Raw genomic sequence first — 15,792 nt, 5'->3', positions numbered from 1 at the left:
ACGAAATTCGTGCACGGGTGGGGGGAGAGGGCGGGGGGGGGGGGAGGTGTTGTCCCTCAGCCCAGCCTGCAGTCTCTCCAATCTGGGACCCCTCAAGAGACCTTCATTTTTTCCTCCAGGAGTGTGGTGGAAAAACCCTAGATCACCTTCTTGGATTCTTATAATCCAAATTACCAAGAACACTGCAAGTGGCAGCCTACAGGGAGCTTAGCCAATGAGTTGTCAGAAAAGGTATTTACTCTCAAACTGGTTTGGCTCAGTGGATAGACCGTGGGCCTGCAGTCTGAAGGGTCCCAGGTTTGATTTTTGTTAAGGGCATGTACCTTGGTTGGAGACACATCCCCAGGGGGGAGTGTGCAGGAGGCAGCAAATCCATGTTTCTCTCTCATTGATATTTCCGACTGTCTATCCCTCTCCCCTCTCTCTGTAAAAAAAAAATCAATAAAATATTTTTTTAAAAAGGTGTATCCTCTGCAGCTCATGCAGCCCCTGGGTTGTGACCACTGGGCTAGGGGCGTGTCCCTGCCACCCAGTGGTGGCTGCCGGGGTCTCCGCACACCCCAGAGGCCAGAAGCAAGCCCCTGGTCCTGGGCGCCTGGCTGGGGGCATGGCCCCAAACCGCCGCTTCCTGCACCAGTCTTTGCAAGCAGCTGAGGGAGGCCAGCAGCCAGCCCCACCATAGGCCCCAGGCTCGGGGCATGCAGGGACCCTGGGCAGCACGCAGCGGTGGCCACCAGGGTCTTGGCACACTCCAGAGGCCAGAAGCTAGCCCCCAGTCCTGGGCGCCTGGCTGGGGGCGTGGCCCCAAACCGCTGCTTTGTGCCTGAGCCTTTGCAAGCCGCTGGGGGCAGGGCGGGAACATCCCCACGTCACTATAGCGACGGGGGATGTTCCCGCCTGCCAGGCAGCTTGCAAAGGCTCAGGCACAAAGCAGCGGTTTGGGGCCACGGTCCTGCACCCATAAGCTTGGGTCCTGCACCCATAGGCTCCGAGTGGCCAGGGGGCGTTCTGGGACCCCTGCCGCTCAGGACCTAAGCGCGGGCCTACAGGCTAGGAGAGGCCTGGATCCGGAGGATGTTTCCGGGACCCAGGCTGCTCAGCGCCCGCATATGCAAATTAACCACCATCTTGTGCACTCTGATTGGCTGTGGGCATAGTGAAGGTACGGTCAATTTGCATGTTTCTCTTTTATTAGGTAGGATTAGCTAATTATAACAGTATGATATTAATTCTGTGCCTTAGCACTTCTCTCTTGGAATAAAAGTACTATGGTATGCCTTAGATGGGTGGTGAGGACTGATGACTCTCCTCTAATAAATGCTTTCAAAGCCCTCAGTGAAAAGATACTGAGATAGTCGTCTTACTCATCCATCCCTTTTATGAGCAAATCAGAATAAAGTATTTTATTATCAACCCTCATATCTGCTAATCCCAATTAATGAAATACCCAAGGGGAAAATCCAAACTATATCTAACCTATAGGGGCACCTCTTACGCTTTATAGTTCAATCAAAGGACTACCATAAGAGAAATGCTAAGCAGCCTGGTTTGCTGGGACACAATTAGATTATACATTTCTGTGTTCACAAAATATATTTCTCAGCTCCACTAGCGTAGCAGTTGGGCACAACAATATTTAACATCAAGCAAACTACTGTGGAGTGACTCAGATCAATAGATTGAGCATCAATAAAAAATATCAAATGATAGCAGATGATAGAGACAAAGAGGAATTCTAGGGAGGGGAGAGTCTGGATACTAAAATGAATTGCCCCAGATGAAAATCACTGTGTGCATGGAGCAGGCTAACACTAAACAGACACCCAGCCTGGGGGCAAAAGCCACTGTCCTAGTCTGTGAAACTGGCATGTTGTTCTGCCTTCTCAATTAACTTGTTTACCAGCTTTCCTTAATAGGTTGTCTGTTTCTTTTCTTTCTTTCTTTTTTTTTTCTTTGTAATCTAGAAAGCCATTTTCTTAAATTATATACCTTGGTGAACACTGGAATATAAATACATTGTGTCTATATGCTAGTAAACTTTGAGACAATTAGAAAAAAAATCAATGACTCAGATGAGCCGTGGTTCAGCTAAGTAACTATTCAAAATTGATGGGTTATTTTTATCCTGGTTCTCCATGAGGACATTTTTTTTTTACTTGCCTGGCTGACCTCTGACAGTTTTTGGATAACATCCAATTAGGACAAACTGTCTTTGAACAAGCCCAGAAGACCTTGAACTGCACACTGTTTCCCATCTGGCTAGGGAAACTGTGGCTATAGAGGCAAAATAGGAAGCTTCCCTGGAAGTCTGTAGCCAACTGGACTCATCCCAAAGACACCTTGTCTAGCCAGAAACAACGGACAAGAGGTCCACGTGAGGGTAAGTGGCAGCCCCAACAAGCCCTCCCAGTAACAATCAATGTTTCAAACAATCAATTCATCAAAAATGTATTTTTATTAACTCTTTATAAAATGACAGCAGTTTATATGGCATGGGACAGTTTTAACAGCTTATGAGAATTTTACTCAGCGCTTTATTTAGACTGTGGCTTTGCTGCAACCACTTTCCCACAGCTATCCTAAAGGCATTCTGCCACATATTTTGGAGCTAGAGGGAGAGCCATTCATACCCTGAATCCCTTGAAGAAAACCATTTATAGCATGACCATAATGAATTTCCCTAAAATTCATTAAGCTAGAAGGGCATCTTATTTTCAAGCTATCCCAAGCTCCCAAAGACCCTAGTTACGGAAGCCCTCACCCCATCCCTTTTTTTTTTTTTAACCAACATCACATATCTAAATTTAAATTTCCAACATATTCATTGACCTCAATGAATTCTTAAAATATTTTTACAAATTAAACTATCAGGTGGAACTTCTAATATGTGTGTGTGTGTATATATATCCCAAAAGACCTAATGGTGATGTTTATCTACAAAAAGATAGGCCCCAATCTATGAGTTTATGAACAATATTAGGTATGACAATTAATAATTATAGTGAATGTGAAAAGTTGAACAAATGAAATGCACAAAAACAGAAAGCAGCAATTAAAAAGTTACAGAGAGAGGGGAGGCTTTCACATGCAGAAGTCACTGAGAGGATGAAAACAGAAAAGAATGAAAGGAAATTTACAGAAAGTCTAACGAATGAGGTACAAAACAAAACACGTGAAACTTGGCATGCAGGATTCAAAGTCCATTGAGAAAGAGAAACAAAAGCAAGTCGGAAGCAAAAAAGTTTGGCCCAAAGAAGACTGTGCAAGAAAACATATCACTGCTAATTTAAAGCAGAAAGATATGCATCTCATCATTTTTGTATCATAATAAGAATACATTCAAAACCCAATGCTAGCCTGGCATACTGTTTTAATTTTGCTGACAAGATAAATGATGTAGCCAGTAAGATCTAAAATGTAATTATTGTAAGTCCTCAAACAGTTCATAGTTAAGATAAATTCAAAGCAGAAATTGCGTGTTTGGAGCCGAAACTGGTTTGGCTCAGTGGATAGAGCATCGGCCTGCAAACTCAAGGGTCCCAGGTTCGATTCCGGTCAAGGGCATGTACCTTGGTTGCGGGCACATCCCAGTAGGGGGTGTGCAAGAGGCAGCTGATCGATGTTTCTAACTCTCTATCCCTCTCTCTTCCTCTCTGTAAAAAATCAATAAAATATATTTAAAAAAAGAAATTGCGTGTTTGGAGACAAATAAGTATTTAATGGAAAGACATTGGCAATATAAATTAGAGCAGGGATTTAGAGAAGAGTTTTTTAAGATCCACAGCTTAATTGATATTAGCAGCTAAAATTAAGTAACAAGAGTTCAGTAGATCATCAAGAAAAATGAACTATAAATCAAAAGGCATTCAAATAGCAAGGGTCACTAATTCAGTTGCAGTTACAGTGTGTCACACACAGCAGAATGGAAATACGGTTAAGCAGAGGTGGTAGAACAAGGTATATTTAGTCCCTGCCAACAAGGAATTGCAGGTATACACAATGTAAACGGAAAGAAAAAAAAAAACTCTTACTTTTGAGTATGTGAAGTCACTATTTTAAAAATATTCTCTCTAGCCCTAGCCAGTTTGGCTCAGTGGATAGAGCATCAGCCTGTTGGTGAAGATTCCCAGGTTCTATTCCAGTCAAGGGCACATGCCGGGGCTTCACGCTCAATCCCCAGAAGAGGGCGTGCAGGAGGCAGCCGATTAATGATTCCCTCTCATCACTGACGTTTCTATCTCTCTCTCCCTCTCCTTTCTCTCTTTAATCAATAAAAATAAAAAATTCTCTCTAGTTACTTTGTGCATACAGAGCATGGCAAAAGTAGGTTTACAGTTGTGACTACATGAAACACAGAATTTATTCTTGTATTATTTTCCATAACAACAACAGTAAACCTTTTATCCTGTTCTATATATTCAATAATCCTTCATGAATAATTAACTCACTTAAAGAAACATATGAATATATACTCATTCCAAAATGAGATGAAAATTATTTATATTTTATGTAGAGTGGCTTTAACTATGTACTTTGATAATTTTGCATTGTTCTTCTCAATTATTTCAAAGACCCTCACTTACTATTACAGATCTTTTATCAATGGAAAAACAATTTGCTTAAGTCTTCTTAAAATAAAACTATGAAGAAAGAAATATAAATGTAATGCTGACAGGTTGTAATGTAAAAGATGTGAATCAGCCCTGGCCAGTGTGGCTCAGTTGGTTGGAGAATCGTCCTATACATCAAAAGGTGGAGGGTTCAATTCCCAGTTAGGGGACATACACCCAGGTTGTGGGTTTGATCCTCCGTTGGGGCAAGTGTTGGAGGAAGCCAATCAATATTCCTCTCTCACATCAATGTTTCTCTTTCCCTTCCTCTCTCTAAATTCAATTAAAAGAAAAATAAGTAAATAAAATATGTGAATCATTTTGTGACTAAATCTTTTTTTTTTTTTTTTTGAGAGAGAGAGAGAGTGGAAGGAACGGGGAGAGACACACAGAGAGAAACATCAGTGTGATGTCAATTGTTGCCTCCCTGAAACCAAGGCACATGCCCTGGATAGAATCAAACTGCAAAGCAGATACCCTTGACTGGAATCAAACCTGAGATCCTTCAGTCGCAGGCTAACATTCTAACCACTGAGTAAACTGGGTAAGTAAGGCCTTGTAGACTAATTCTAGTAAGTGTCCCTGAAGACTTGCCTGTAAGGTAACTTCTGTATTCTAAGTCTCATGCCATAGAAAAGTGTCCCTGTAGAAAAAAAGCTGGATAAGTCATGCCTAAGAATGTAGAAACCTTTAAAATTATATTTTCTCTACCTATATATATAAAAGCCTAAGCAACCGGTCCACCGCTTGACCACTCAACTGCTCGACCACTCAACCGATCAACCAGTCACTATGATGCACACTGACCACCAGGGGGCAGATGCTCAACACAGGAGCTGCCCCCTGGTGGTCAGTGCACTCACACAACAGGAGCGCCGCTCAGCCAGAAGCCGAGCTCACAGCTGGCGAGCACAGCTGCGGTGGCGCAAATCTCTCCCTCCTCCTCAGCAGCACTACCGAGTGGCAGCAGCAAGCACAGCGGGGCCGGGATGAGGAGAGGCGCAGCACCCAGCCCCAGCTGAGGCTCCTCCCCAGCCGCCTGCCACTTCGTGCACTGCTACATCCCTCAGGGGATATCGGACTGCTGATTTCAGCCCAATCCCTGCAATCCAACATCCCCCGAGGGGTCCCAGATTGCGAGAGGACGTAGGCCAGGCTGAGGAACCCCACCAGTGCACAAATCTGTGCACCAGGCCTCTAGTAATATATAAAGCTTAATGTAAAAAAACAAAATAAATATATAACAGTAAATATAGTGATTATGGGAGAAACCAAGATGGCGGCATAGGTAAACACCTGAACTTGCTGCCTTGCACAACCACTTTAAAACTACAACTAAAAGATAAAATGGATAGCATCCAAACCACAGGAAGGCTGGCTGAGTGGAAATTCTACAACTAGAAGGGAAGAGAAAAGCACACTGAGACTCAGAGGAGCTGCGGAAGTAAAGTGCAGAGGTACGGAGGCGTGCGCGCGGAAAGGTCTGGCAGCTGAGTATGCGGTTGTCTTTTTCAAGCGGGAGGGAGACACAAGCTCCCGACTGCTCTGAACTCCAGTTCCGGGTGAGACTCTGGGGACCCAGACTCATACGGGGAGAAACTGGACTGTCTGGCAGCAGGCGAAACTCGAGGGCAGCTATCTCTCAGAGGTGCTCGCAGTGATTACCGCGGAACACTGAGACCTGGGGGCCTCTTAGGGCAGGGCTGACAGGAAGCCATTGCTGTTTGCTCCGCCCTGAGACTCCACCCCATCCAAGCTGTGCGCAGAGGCTTTTGCATATGAATGGCTGGGTCCTTTGAATTCTAAACTTACCTAACAAACTGAAGCTGAGTCAGAGAGACCCAGAACATCCAAAAGAAGGCCCAAGGCCCCGCAGCAGCTTGCACTGCTTCACAGCTGGGCCTCATCTGGGCACCTCCAAAACCCAAACAAAGAAGAGGAATCTGCAGATCTCTCCATAGCTCCTGCTGGGTAGCCTCAGGCAGAGGCTAAATTAACACCTCCTTGGAGATCCAAGAGCCAGTGTACCCAGGGGTCAGAGTAGGACCATCCAGATTACAACTCCTCAGATACATAAGGGACACACTCAGGGGGCAGACTCAGTGAGCACCAAAGCCCCACTGAAGCAAGTCTTGCCCCATAAGGGTGTCTCCAGCACAGAAGTTCTCCCATCGTAGACACAACTGATCCTCACAGCCAATCGGCCTGGATGTCAATTCCTCCCAGTGATACCAACAACAATCAAGGCTTAACTACAACAAGACTATGCACACAGCCCACAAAGGGGTGCACCAAGAGTGTCCACCTCAGGTAACTGGGGAAGCTGAGCCATTGGGCCCTATAGGACACCTAGCACACAAAGCCACTCTATCAACACAGGGAAGCAGCCAAAATGTGGAGACAAAGAAACAGGTCACAAATGAAAGAAATGGAGGAAAGCAAACTATGGGATATAGAGTTCAAAACCACAGTTATAAGGTTTTTCAAGAATTTTCTAGAAAAGGCCGATATATTTAGTGAGACCTTCAAGGATATGAAAAAGGACCAACTAGAAATTAAGCATACACTGACTGAAATAAAAAATAATATACAGAGATCCAACAGCAGACTAGAGGAACGCAAGAATCAAGTCCAAGATTTGAAATACAAAGAAGCAAAAAACACCCAACCAGAAAAGAAAAAAGAATCCAAAAATTTGAAGATAGTGTAAGGAGCCTCTGGGACAACTTCAAGTGTACCAACATCCGAATTATGGGGGTGCCAGAAGAAGAGAGAGAGCAAGATACTAAAAACCTATTTGAAGAAATAATGACAGAAAACTTACCCCACCTGGTGAAAGAAATAGACTTACAAGTCCAGGAAGCACAGAGAACCCCAAACAAAAGGAACCCAAATAGGACCACACCAAGACACATCATAATTAAAATGCCAAGAGCAAAAGACAAAGAGAGAATATTAAAAGCAGCAAGAGAAAAACAGTTACTGTATTTTCCAGCGTATAAGACGACTTTTTAACCCAGGAAAATCTTCTATACGCCCAGTCGTCTTATACGCTGGAAAATACGGTAGTTACCTACAAGGGAGTACCCATATGATTGTCAGCTGATTTCTCAACAGAAACTATGCAGGCCAGAAGGGTGAATATAATAGAATCAGGGCATAGAAAGGGAGTGGACTGACAATCCTCGGGTGGAAAGGGATTTGGGGGTGCAGGAAGAGACTGGACAAAAATTGTATACCTATGGATGAGAACATTGGGAAGGAGGGGTAAGGGCATGGAGTGGGGTGGGAACCAGGTAGAGGGGAGCTATGGGGGGAGAGGAACAACTGTAATAATCTGAATAATAAATATTTTTTAAAAATACATATATAGTGATTTTTTTTACATTTAGGTTTTTTTTAAATGGCATAAAGAAATAACACAGCCAAAGCCGGTTTGGCTCAGTGGATAGAGCGTCGGCCTGCGGACCGAAAGGTCCCAGGTTCGATTCCGGTCAAGGGCATGTACCTTGGCTGTGGGCACATCCCCAGTAGGGGGTGTGCAAGAGGCAGCTGGTCGATGTTTCTCTCTCATCGATGTTTCTAACTCTCTATCCCTCTCTCTTCCTCACTGTAATAAATCAATAAAATATATTTTTTTAAAAAAAAAAGAAAGAACACAATGCTTTAGTCCTTCTGCGTCTATCCAATAATTCTTTCATCAGAATTTATAACAAAAGTAATTTATAAATAATTTAGAGCTTTCTTGGATTAATCAGATCCTGTTTTTTTATGGAGTTTATACGTCTTCAGAAGAGAACAGGCTCATATGAACTAAAAAGATGAAGGAGATAAATTTGCAATGGTTCAAAATTCAGCAGTATTATATGAGCAACATGAGACACACAGTTATCAGAATGTTTAAAACAGTAAATGATAACGGGGAGTGTATATAACCAATCAAACAGCTAAAGAGACTCACAAGCATAGTCACGAGCTCTCTGGCACTGATCCACTACATTTCCTTCACAGGGTTTTGTGGACACCGACTGACTTTCATCCAGATTCTACCACCTTTGGGCCTTGTCCCTCCCATTCCCTATTGACTATTTAAGTTACTATGTAAGTCTAATCCATGGGCAGCCTGAGCTTCATAAATTCACTTCATCCCAGAGAGACACCTACCGTTTTCATCGAGTCACTCAAAGCTTCCCACTGCTGGAATGACATCGCGATCTGGCTCCTTCGCCAGTGGTCATAGCGGGCTCGACTCTCTTCATTAGTCAGAATTTCCTTTGCCTTCTGCAGTTTCTGAAAAGTCTCCACTGGAAAACAAATCAAAAGATGAGCACTACTCTCTCAGAGGGATTATTTAAAACTCCCAAACAGTCACTGCTACTTACTAGCTGTGTAACCTTGGACCAGTTCAGCTCCTCAAACTTAGTTTCCTCATTTGTGAAGTGTACCATAAGGACAAGTGAGATTATGTCTGTAAAGTGCCTGGCTCACAGTTTATCCACTCCCTATACTGAGCTCCAGTAATGTGCCAGGTGCTGTTCCAGGTGCTGATGACACAGGTGTGAACAACAGACATGATCTATTCAGTGGGATAGCCATTTATAAACATTGGGAAAATTATAATTTTGTCTACTAGGAAGAAAACTACCTTTTCTAGTAGTAGTGTGGGAGGGTATGACCAAGCTAGAGGAACACTACAAATAAAAACACCTAAGCACAAATACAGAAAGCAACAATTAAAATGTTAGAGAGAGAGGGGAGGCTTTCACATGCAGAAGTAATGTAGAGGAAATAGAGAATGGCAGTGTGGCTGGGAGACACAGGGCCAGAAGAACAATGAGGGATAGGGTTGTAGAATGCACAAAAGCACTCAGTATCCAGGACCTTAGAGGTCATACTGAGTATTCTGGTCTGGTTTTTTGTTGTTGTTGTTGTTGTTGTTGTTGTTGTTGTTGTTGTTATTGTTGTTGTAAGAGCAATGGGAAGCTATTGGGAGGTTTTAAACACAGGAAATAACATGATAGATGGTTGATAATTGGTAGCTTTGTCACTGATCTATTTGACCAGATGGTATACAATAGAAACCTTTCTTGACCCAGTTGGAAACACCTCCAATGTCACTTCTGCTCCTCAGTAAAGTTAAACTTTCTATAGAGGAGGACAGAAGTTCAATGTGAAAATCAATTGTTTCTATACATTAGCGATGAGCAATCTGAAAATCAAATTAAGAAAACAATTCCATTTACAGTAGCATTAAAAGAATACAATACTTGCCCAGCTGGCATGGCTCGGTGGCTGAGTGTCCACCTATGAACCAGGAAGTCACGGTTCAATTCCTAGTCAGGGCACATACCTGGCTTGTGGCCTTGATCCCCAGTAGGGGGCATGCAGGAGGCAGCAGATCAATGATTCTCTTTCATCATTAATGTTTCTATCTCTCTCTCCCTCTCCCTTCCTCTCTGAAATCAACAAAAAAAGTATATTTTTAAAAAAAGAATACAATACTGCCATAGCTGGTTTGGCTCAGTGGATCGAGTGTGGACTTAAGGGTCCCAGGTTTGATTCCAGTCAAGGGCATGTGCTCGGGTTATGGGCTTGATACCCAGTAGGGGGCGTTCAGGAGGCAGCTGACCAATAATTCCCTCTTATTGATGTTTCTCTCTCTCTCCCTCTCCCTTCCTATCTAAAATCAATCAATCAATCAATCAATAAATAAATAAATAAATATAAATATATATATTTTTTTTTTTACAGAGAGGAAGGGAGAGAGATAGAGAGCCAGAAACATAGATGAGAGAGAAACATCGACCAGCTGCCTCCTGCACACCCCCCACTGGGGATGTGCCCGCAATCAAGGCACATGCCCTTGACCGGAATCGAACCCGGGACCCCCCAGTCCGCAGGCCGACGCTATATCCACTGAGCCAAACTGGTTTCGGCAATAAAAATATATTTTTAAAAAAAGAATACAATACTTAGGGAAAATGCTAACAAAAGAAGTACAAGACTGATACACTGAAAATTATAAAACACTGTTGAAAGAAATTAAATCTCTAAATAATATAAAGACATCATGCTCATAGATCAGAAGACCTCATATTGCAAAGATGCTAATACTCCCCAAACTGATCTACAAATTCCATACAATCTCTATCAATATATTTAGCTGCCCTTTTTTGCAAAAATTGACAAGCTGATCCTAAAATCCATATGCAAATACAAAGGACCCAGAATAACCAAAACAATCTTGAAAGATAAGAACAAAATTGGAAGAATTCACACTTCCCAATTTAAAACTTTCTACAAACCTCCAATAATGAAAACAGTGTGATACTGGCATAAGGATAAACATAAATCAATGAAATATTGAGAGTCCAGAAGTAAACCCTCACATTTACAGTCAACTGGATTTCTACAAGATCATCAAGACAATTCAGTTGGGAAAAAACAGTCTTTTCAACAAATTGTGCTAGGACAACTGATATCCCCATATAAAAAAGTGAAGCTGGCTCTCGGCTGCTGTGGCACAGTGGTTGAGCATCAACCCAGAAACCAAGTGGTCACCAGTTCAATTCCCAGTCAGGAACCTGCCCAGGTTGTGGGCTCAATCCCCAGTAGAGGGGGGTGCAGGAGTGCAGGAGGCAGCCGACCAATGATTCTCTCTCATTATTGATGTTTCTCTCTCTCTCTCCCTCTCCCTTCTTCTCTGAAATCAATAAAAATATTTTTTTTAAAACAGTGAAAAAAACAACAACAACATGGTGAGGTACCACTTTACACCACTAGAAAGGATAAAATAAAAAGATAAATACAAGTGTTAATGAGGATGTGGAGAAATTGGAAGCCTCATACATTCAAGATGAAACTGTAAAACAGTGTAGCTACTTTGAAAAACTGTTTGGCAGTTCCTCAAAATGTTAAATATAGAGTTACCATATGGCCCAAGAATTTCAATGGTTAAGTACAGTCAGCCCTATGTATTCCAGGTTCAGCATCCATGGATTAAACCAGCCATGACTTAAAAATATTCAGAAGAAGAAAAGTTACAGTTGATCACATGTACTGTGTAATTAAGCCTACAATGGTTGCATCTGTACTGAACATGTACACACTTTTTCCTTGTTCTTATTCCCTGAACAATAAAGTAAAACAGCTATTTACATAGCACTTACATTGTATTAGGTATTATAATAATAATTTAATTAGTTTACATGCAAATACTGCCATTATTTGAACTTTAGTATCCATAGGGGCTCTGGAACCAATCCCTCATGTATACCAAGGGACAACTATATAAGCTCAATAAAATTGAAAAATGTGTCCACACAAATACTTGTATACTGGTATTCACAGCAGCATTATTCATACTAGCCCAAAAGCAAAAACAACTCAAAATTCAAAAATGTCCATCAATAGATAAATAGATAAATAAAATGTGGCAGATCCATATAATGGAATTATCATTCAGCCATAAAAAGAAATAGGTACTAATACATGCTATAACATGGATAAGCCTTAAAAACAATATGCAAACCCAGCCAGGGTGGCTCAGTGGTTGAGCGTCAACCGATGGACCAGAAGGTCACAGTTCAATTCCTGGTCAGGGCATGTGCCCAGGTTTTGGGCTCAATGCCCAGTGGGGGGCGTGCAGGAGGCAGCCGATCAATGATTCTTTCTCATCATTCATGTTTCCATCTCTCCCTCTCCCTTCCTCTCTGAAATCAATAAAAATATATTTTTTAAAAATATTATGCCAAATGAAATAAACCAGGCACAAACACCCCCATATTGTATGATTCCATTTATATGAAATTCTCAGAATAGACAAATCTATAGAGACAGTTAAGTAGATTTGTGGTTGCCAGGGGCTGGGCAGGAGAAAATAAGAAGGGATTATTAATGAGTACAGGGTTTCTTTTTCTTTTTCTTTTTCTTTTTACAACAACGTTATGAGGTGGATATAATTATTACTATTACTCCCATTTTATAGCATCTAAGACTGAAGGGGGTTAATGTAACTTGCCCCAAATCCCAAAACTTCAAGTGATGGAGCCATGATTCAAACCGGAGCCTGCCGGGCTCCCCAGCTGGTGCTCTCCTTGACTGCAGTCCTGACTTTCCTCCAATGCATGTTACCCTCTAATTCTTCCTTTCTCTCCCACTGCCAGGAATTGTAAACACTTCATCATTCATCAGTAAGACCCAGGTTGTGCCCTTGAGGAGCTCAGAGTCGAGCAAGGAAGCAGATCTATAAACAAATCATTTCAATACGTGATAAATACAAATAGAGAGGCAAGCCTGGTTCTGTGTGGAGAGGCAGGAAATAGTTCATCCGTTTTCTGTATACTTGCATTCATCCTTGACTCCTCTCTCTCACATATCGCTTCTAATGCACTGGCAAACTTTACTGGCTCCATCTTTCAAATATACCCAACATCTGACCTCTTGTCACCACCTCCACTGCCACTGCTCTGGTCAAAGCCACGGTTCTGCCTTGGCTGGATCATTATAGTAGCTTCTCAACTGATCGCCCTGCCTTTGCCTTAGTCTGTTTTCTACATAGCAGTTAAAGTGATCTTTTTAAAAATAAGTCACATACTATCACTCCTCTGCTCAAAATGACTTCCAACAACTTCCTATTTCTCTTAGAATAAAGCTGAAAATTCTTACCATGGCTGGTAAGCTGACATGCTCTGCCTGCTGTCTCCTCTCTTCCCTCTCTGACCTCATTTCCTTCTACTTTTCCCCATCTCCCCTTGCTGCAGCCCTCGTAGCTTCCCTGCTGCTCCTTGACAGCACTTCAGCCTCAGGGCCTTGGCACTTGCTGCCCTCTGTCCTTTCTGCCAAGAACAGTTTTACCCCAGGCACTCAGGTGACTGCCTTCAGATGTTGGCTCAGATGCCCTCTAGTTGTCTTGCCAATGGGGTCTTCTCTGACCATGCTATCTAGATATGGCTGCTCGCCCCATCATCCTTTGCCTTATTTACTTTTCTTTATCCCCTGACATTATCTAGTTATTTGTTTGTGATTTGTCTCCTCTGCCAGAATGCACCCCCATGAGGACAGAGACTTTATCTGTTTTGTTCTCTGCTACATCCCCTGTAGTGCAACAGCGTAGCAGGTGCTCAAAAGTATTTGCTCACTGAATGAATGAGTGAATGTCTCCTATTTTAAATGTGAACATAACAATAATCACACAGTGCTATTCCCTAAGCTCTAAGCACAAGGAAATCACAGATACCCTTATAACATTTTGAGCCCCAGTCCCCTAAATACACCACTTCAAGTGCCCCGCTGGCAGCCAGAGACGCAGCCTGCCACAGACAGCACCTCCAGGACCCTGCTCCAAGGCTGGACAGCACAAGTACCTAACAGGCCACTAACTATTTAGTATCACCGCTGCAGGCAGCAGCACTTACGGGTTAAAGGGAAGAACCTAAAGATGGGGCTACTGAAAGCTACAGGGAAACAAAAAAACAAATAAAAATCATCTTGTTGTATCAGCTGGCTCCAGTGAGCAATCCTTCCTGTTGCTGGTGACAATGTAAATGTCTCTCTGTATAAATGAGATGTCACTTTTCCCAACAGGAATAAAAAGCTCATTAAATTATCACCACAAATGCACACACTACTTGAGTAGGGGTTGTAAAGATTTACATATTTACCTATGAGTCACCTTCTCTTTGCACATTACTGCTAGCCTGTTTTCCAGAGTTTCCAGAACAAAAGAAGCCTGCTTGGAATTATTCTGATGTCAGTCCCTCAACAACAATTGATAAGCATGAAGCAAAAGAGGTGGCCTTTTCCTTGTTCCATCCTCTTCCCCACATTACATAAAAATGAGTTTGGGTTTATATTTCTCCTTTAATATACCAGCTAATCAAATGAATCACACAAGATAAATATTTACCAGTTCTGGGAAGAGAGATCTCATTTTGTAAGCTTATATGAGCAAATGATGCTGGAACCTTTGAGAGACATTGTGGCTTAACTCCTGTTTTGAAAACACATAGGTTCTTTTAAATTCATATTTCACAACAGAATTTGTATTATTATAGCCACGTTTTAAATGCAGAACACTTATAATTACTTAAAGTAATAATAATAATGTGATATCAGAACATGCTTTTTGAGGAAAGTCTGAAGAAAAATATGCCAACTGTTAATAGTGGTCTCTGACAGAGAGAGCAGACTTTCACTTTAACGTTATTTATTACTATGTATTATTTTTATTCTGAGGAAAGAAGCAATTTTTATGTTTCTATTGATTTTTTGAGAGCGAGAGGAAGGGAGAAAGATACAGAGATAGAAACATTGTTGAGAGAGAAACATCTATTGACTGCCTCCTGCACGCCTGCAACCCAGGCATGTGCCCTGACCAGGAATTGAACTGGAGACCTTTTGGTTCACAGGTTGACGCTCAATCACTGAGTCATACCGACCAGGCTAAAGAGTTTTTGAAGTAGGAAAACATTGAGACATTCAAAGATGATAGCAAGGGACAAAGAGCTGCCTTTCTTCAAATATTCGTATGTCTTTGAAGCCCGCAAATCAATAACAAAAACACCATTTCACAAAACCTTTGACCCCTTTCTTCAGGATCAAAGAGAAGTTTTAAAGCATTGGCCTGAAACAGTTGTTGTCACGCGCATACACGGGACTGGCATGAACAGCAGTCAGGATCTTTTGAGCTCAGTGACACAATTTCTATAGCACAACCAGTCCTTCATCCATCCTTCCTTCACCCACACCTGGAGAGGAGAAGGGATTTCCAAATTCTTTTTAAATGAAAACAAGAAAGTTCTAATGGTTACTTACAAAAGAGAAACTATTCCATTTTGTTCAATATTTATCGTAGAGTGCTGAGAACAGAAAGGCCACTGAATCATAATTGCCAACATTCATTGAGCTCTTCCCGCATGCAGGTCACCTCGTTTACCCTTCACCGCAGGCACACGAAGTAATATACTGTTGTCTACCCATGTACCTGTGAGAATGCCCAGGCTAAGAGAAGTTTCTCAAGGTCAGCTAGCTTGGAAGTGGGAGCTAGAAGCAATCCAAACAGACAAGCCTATGTTCATGTCTACTACTCCATCATGCTAACAAATTAGTAATTTCAATGGCAATGGTTGATACTACATTTAGTGGTCCAAAATGGTATATATTAATTTCTCCTACCTACACT

General features: G+C 42.1%; 1 protein-coding gene across 4 annotated transcripts in view; it reads right to left on the bottom strand.

The window, feature by feature from the left end:
• DNAJC12 (DnaJ heat shock protein family (Hsp40) member C12) overlaps positions 1–15,792 on the bottom strand; it is a 71,238-nt gene that overhangs the window by 13,529 nt on the left and 41,917 nt on the right. For all 4 annotated transcript variants that reach the window (XM_054728911.1, XM_054728912.1, XM_054728910.1 and 1 more), the window contains one exon: positions 8,775–8,914. In XM_054728911.1, coding sequence (XP_054584886.1) covers positions 8,775–8,914 — 140 coding nt within the window. The remainder of the gene's footprint in view (positions 1–8,774; positions 8,915–15,792) is intronic.

The sequence above is a fragment of the Eptesicus fuscus genome, chromosome 17 (genome assembly GCF_027574615.1).
Source record: "Eptesicus fuscus isolate TK198812 chromosome 17, DD_ASM_mEF_20220401, whole genome shotgun sequence".
NCBI classification, from domain to species: domain Eukaryota; kingdom Metazoa; phylum Chordata; class Mammalia; order Chiroptera; family Vespertilionidae; genus Eptesicus; species Eptesicus fuscus.
The sequence above is the reverse complement of the archived record's forward strand: the minus strand, read 5'-3'. Positions and strand labels throughout refer to the sequence as shown.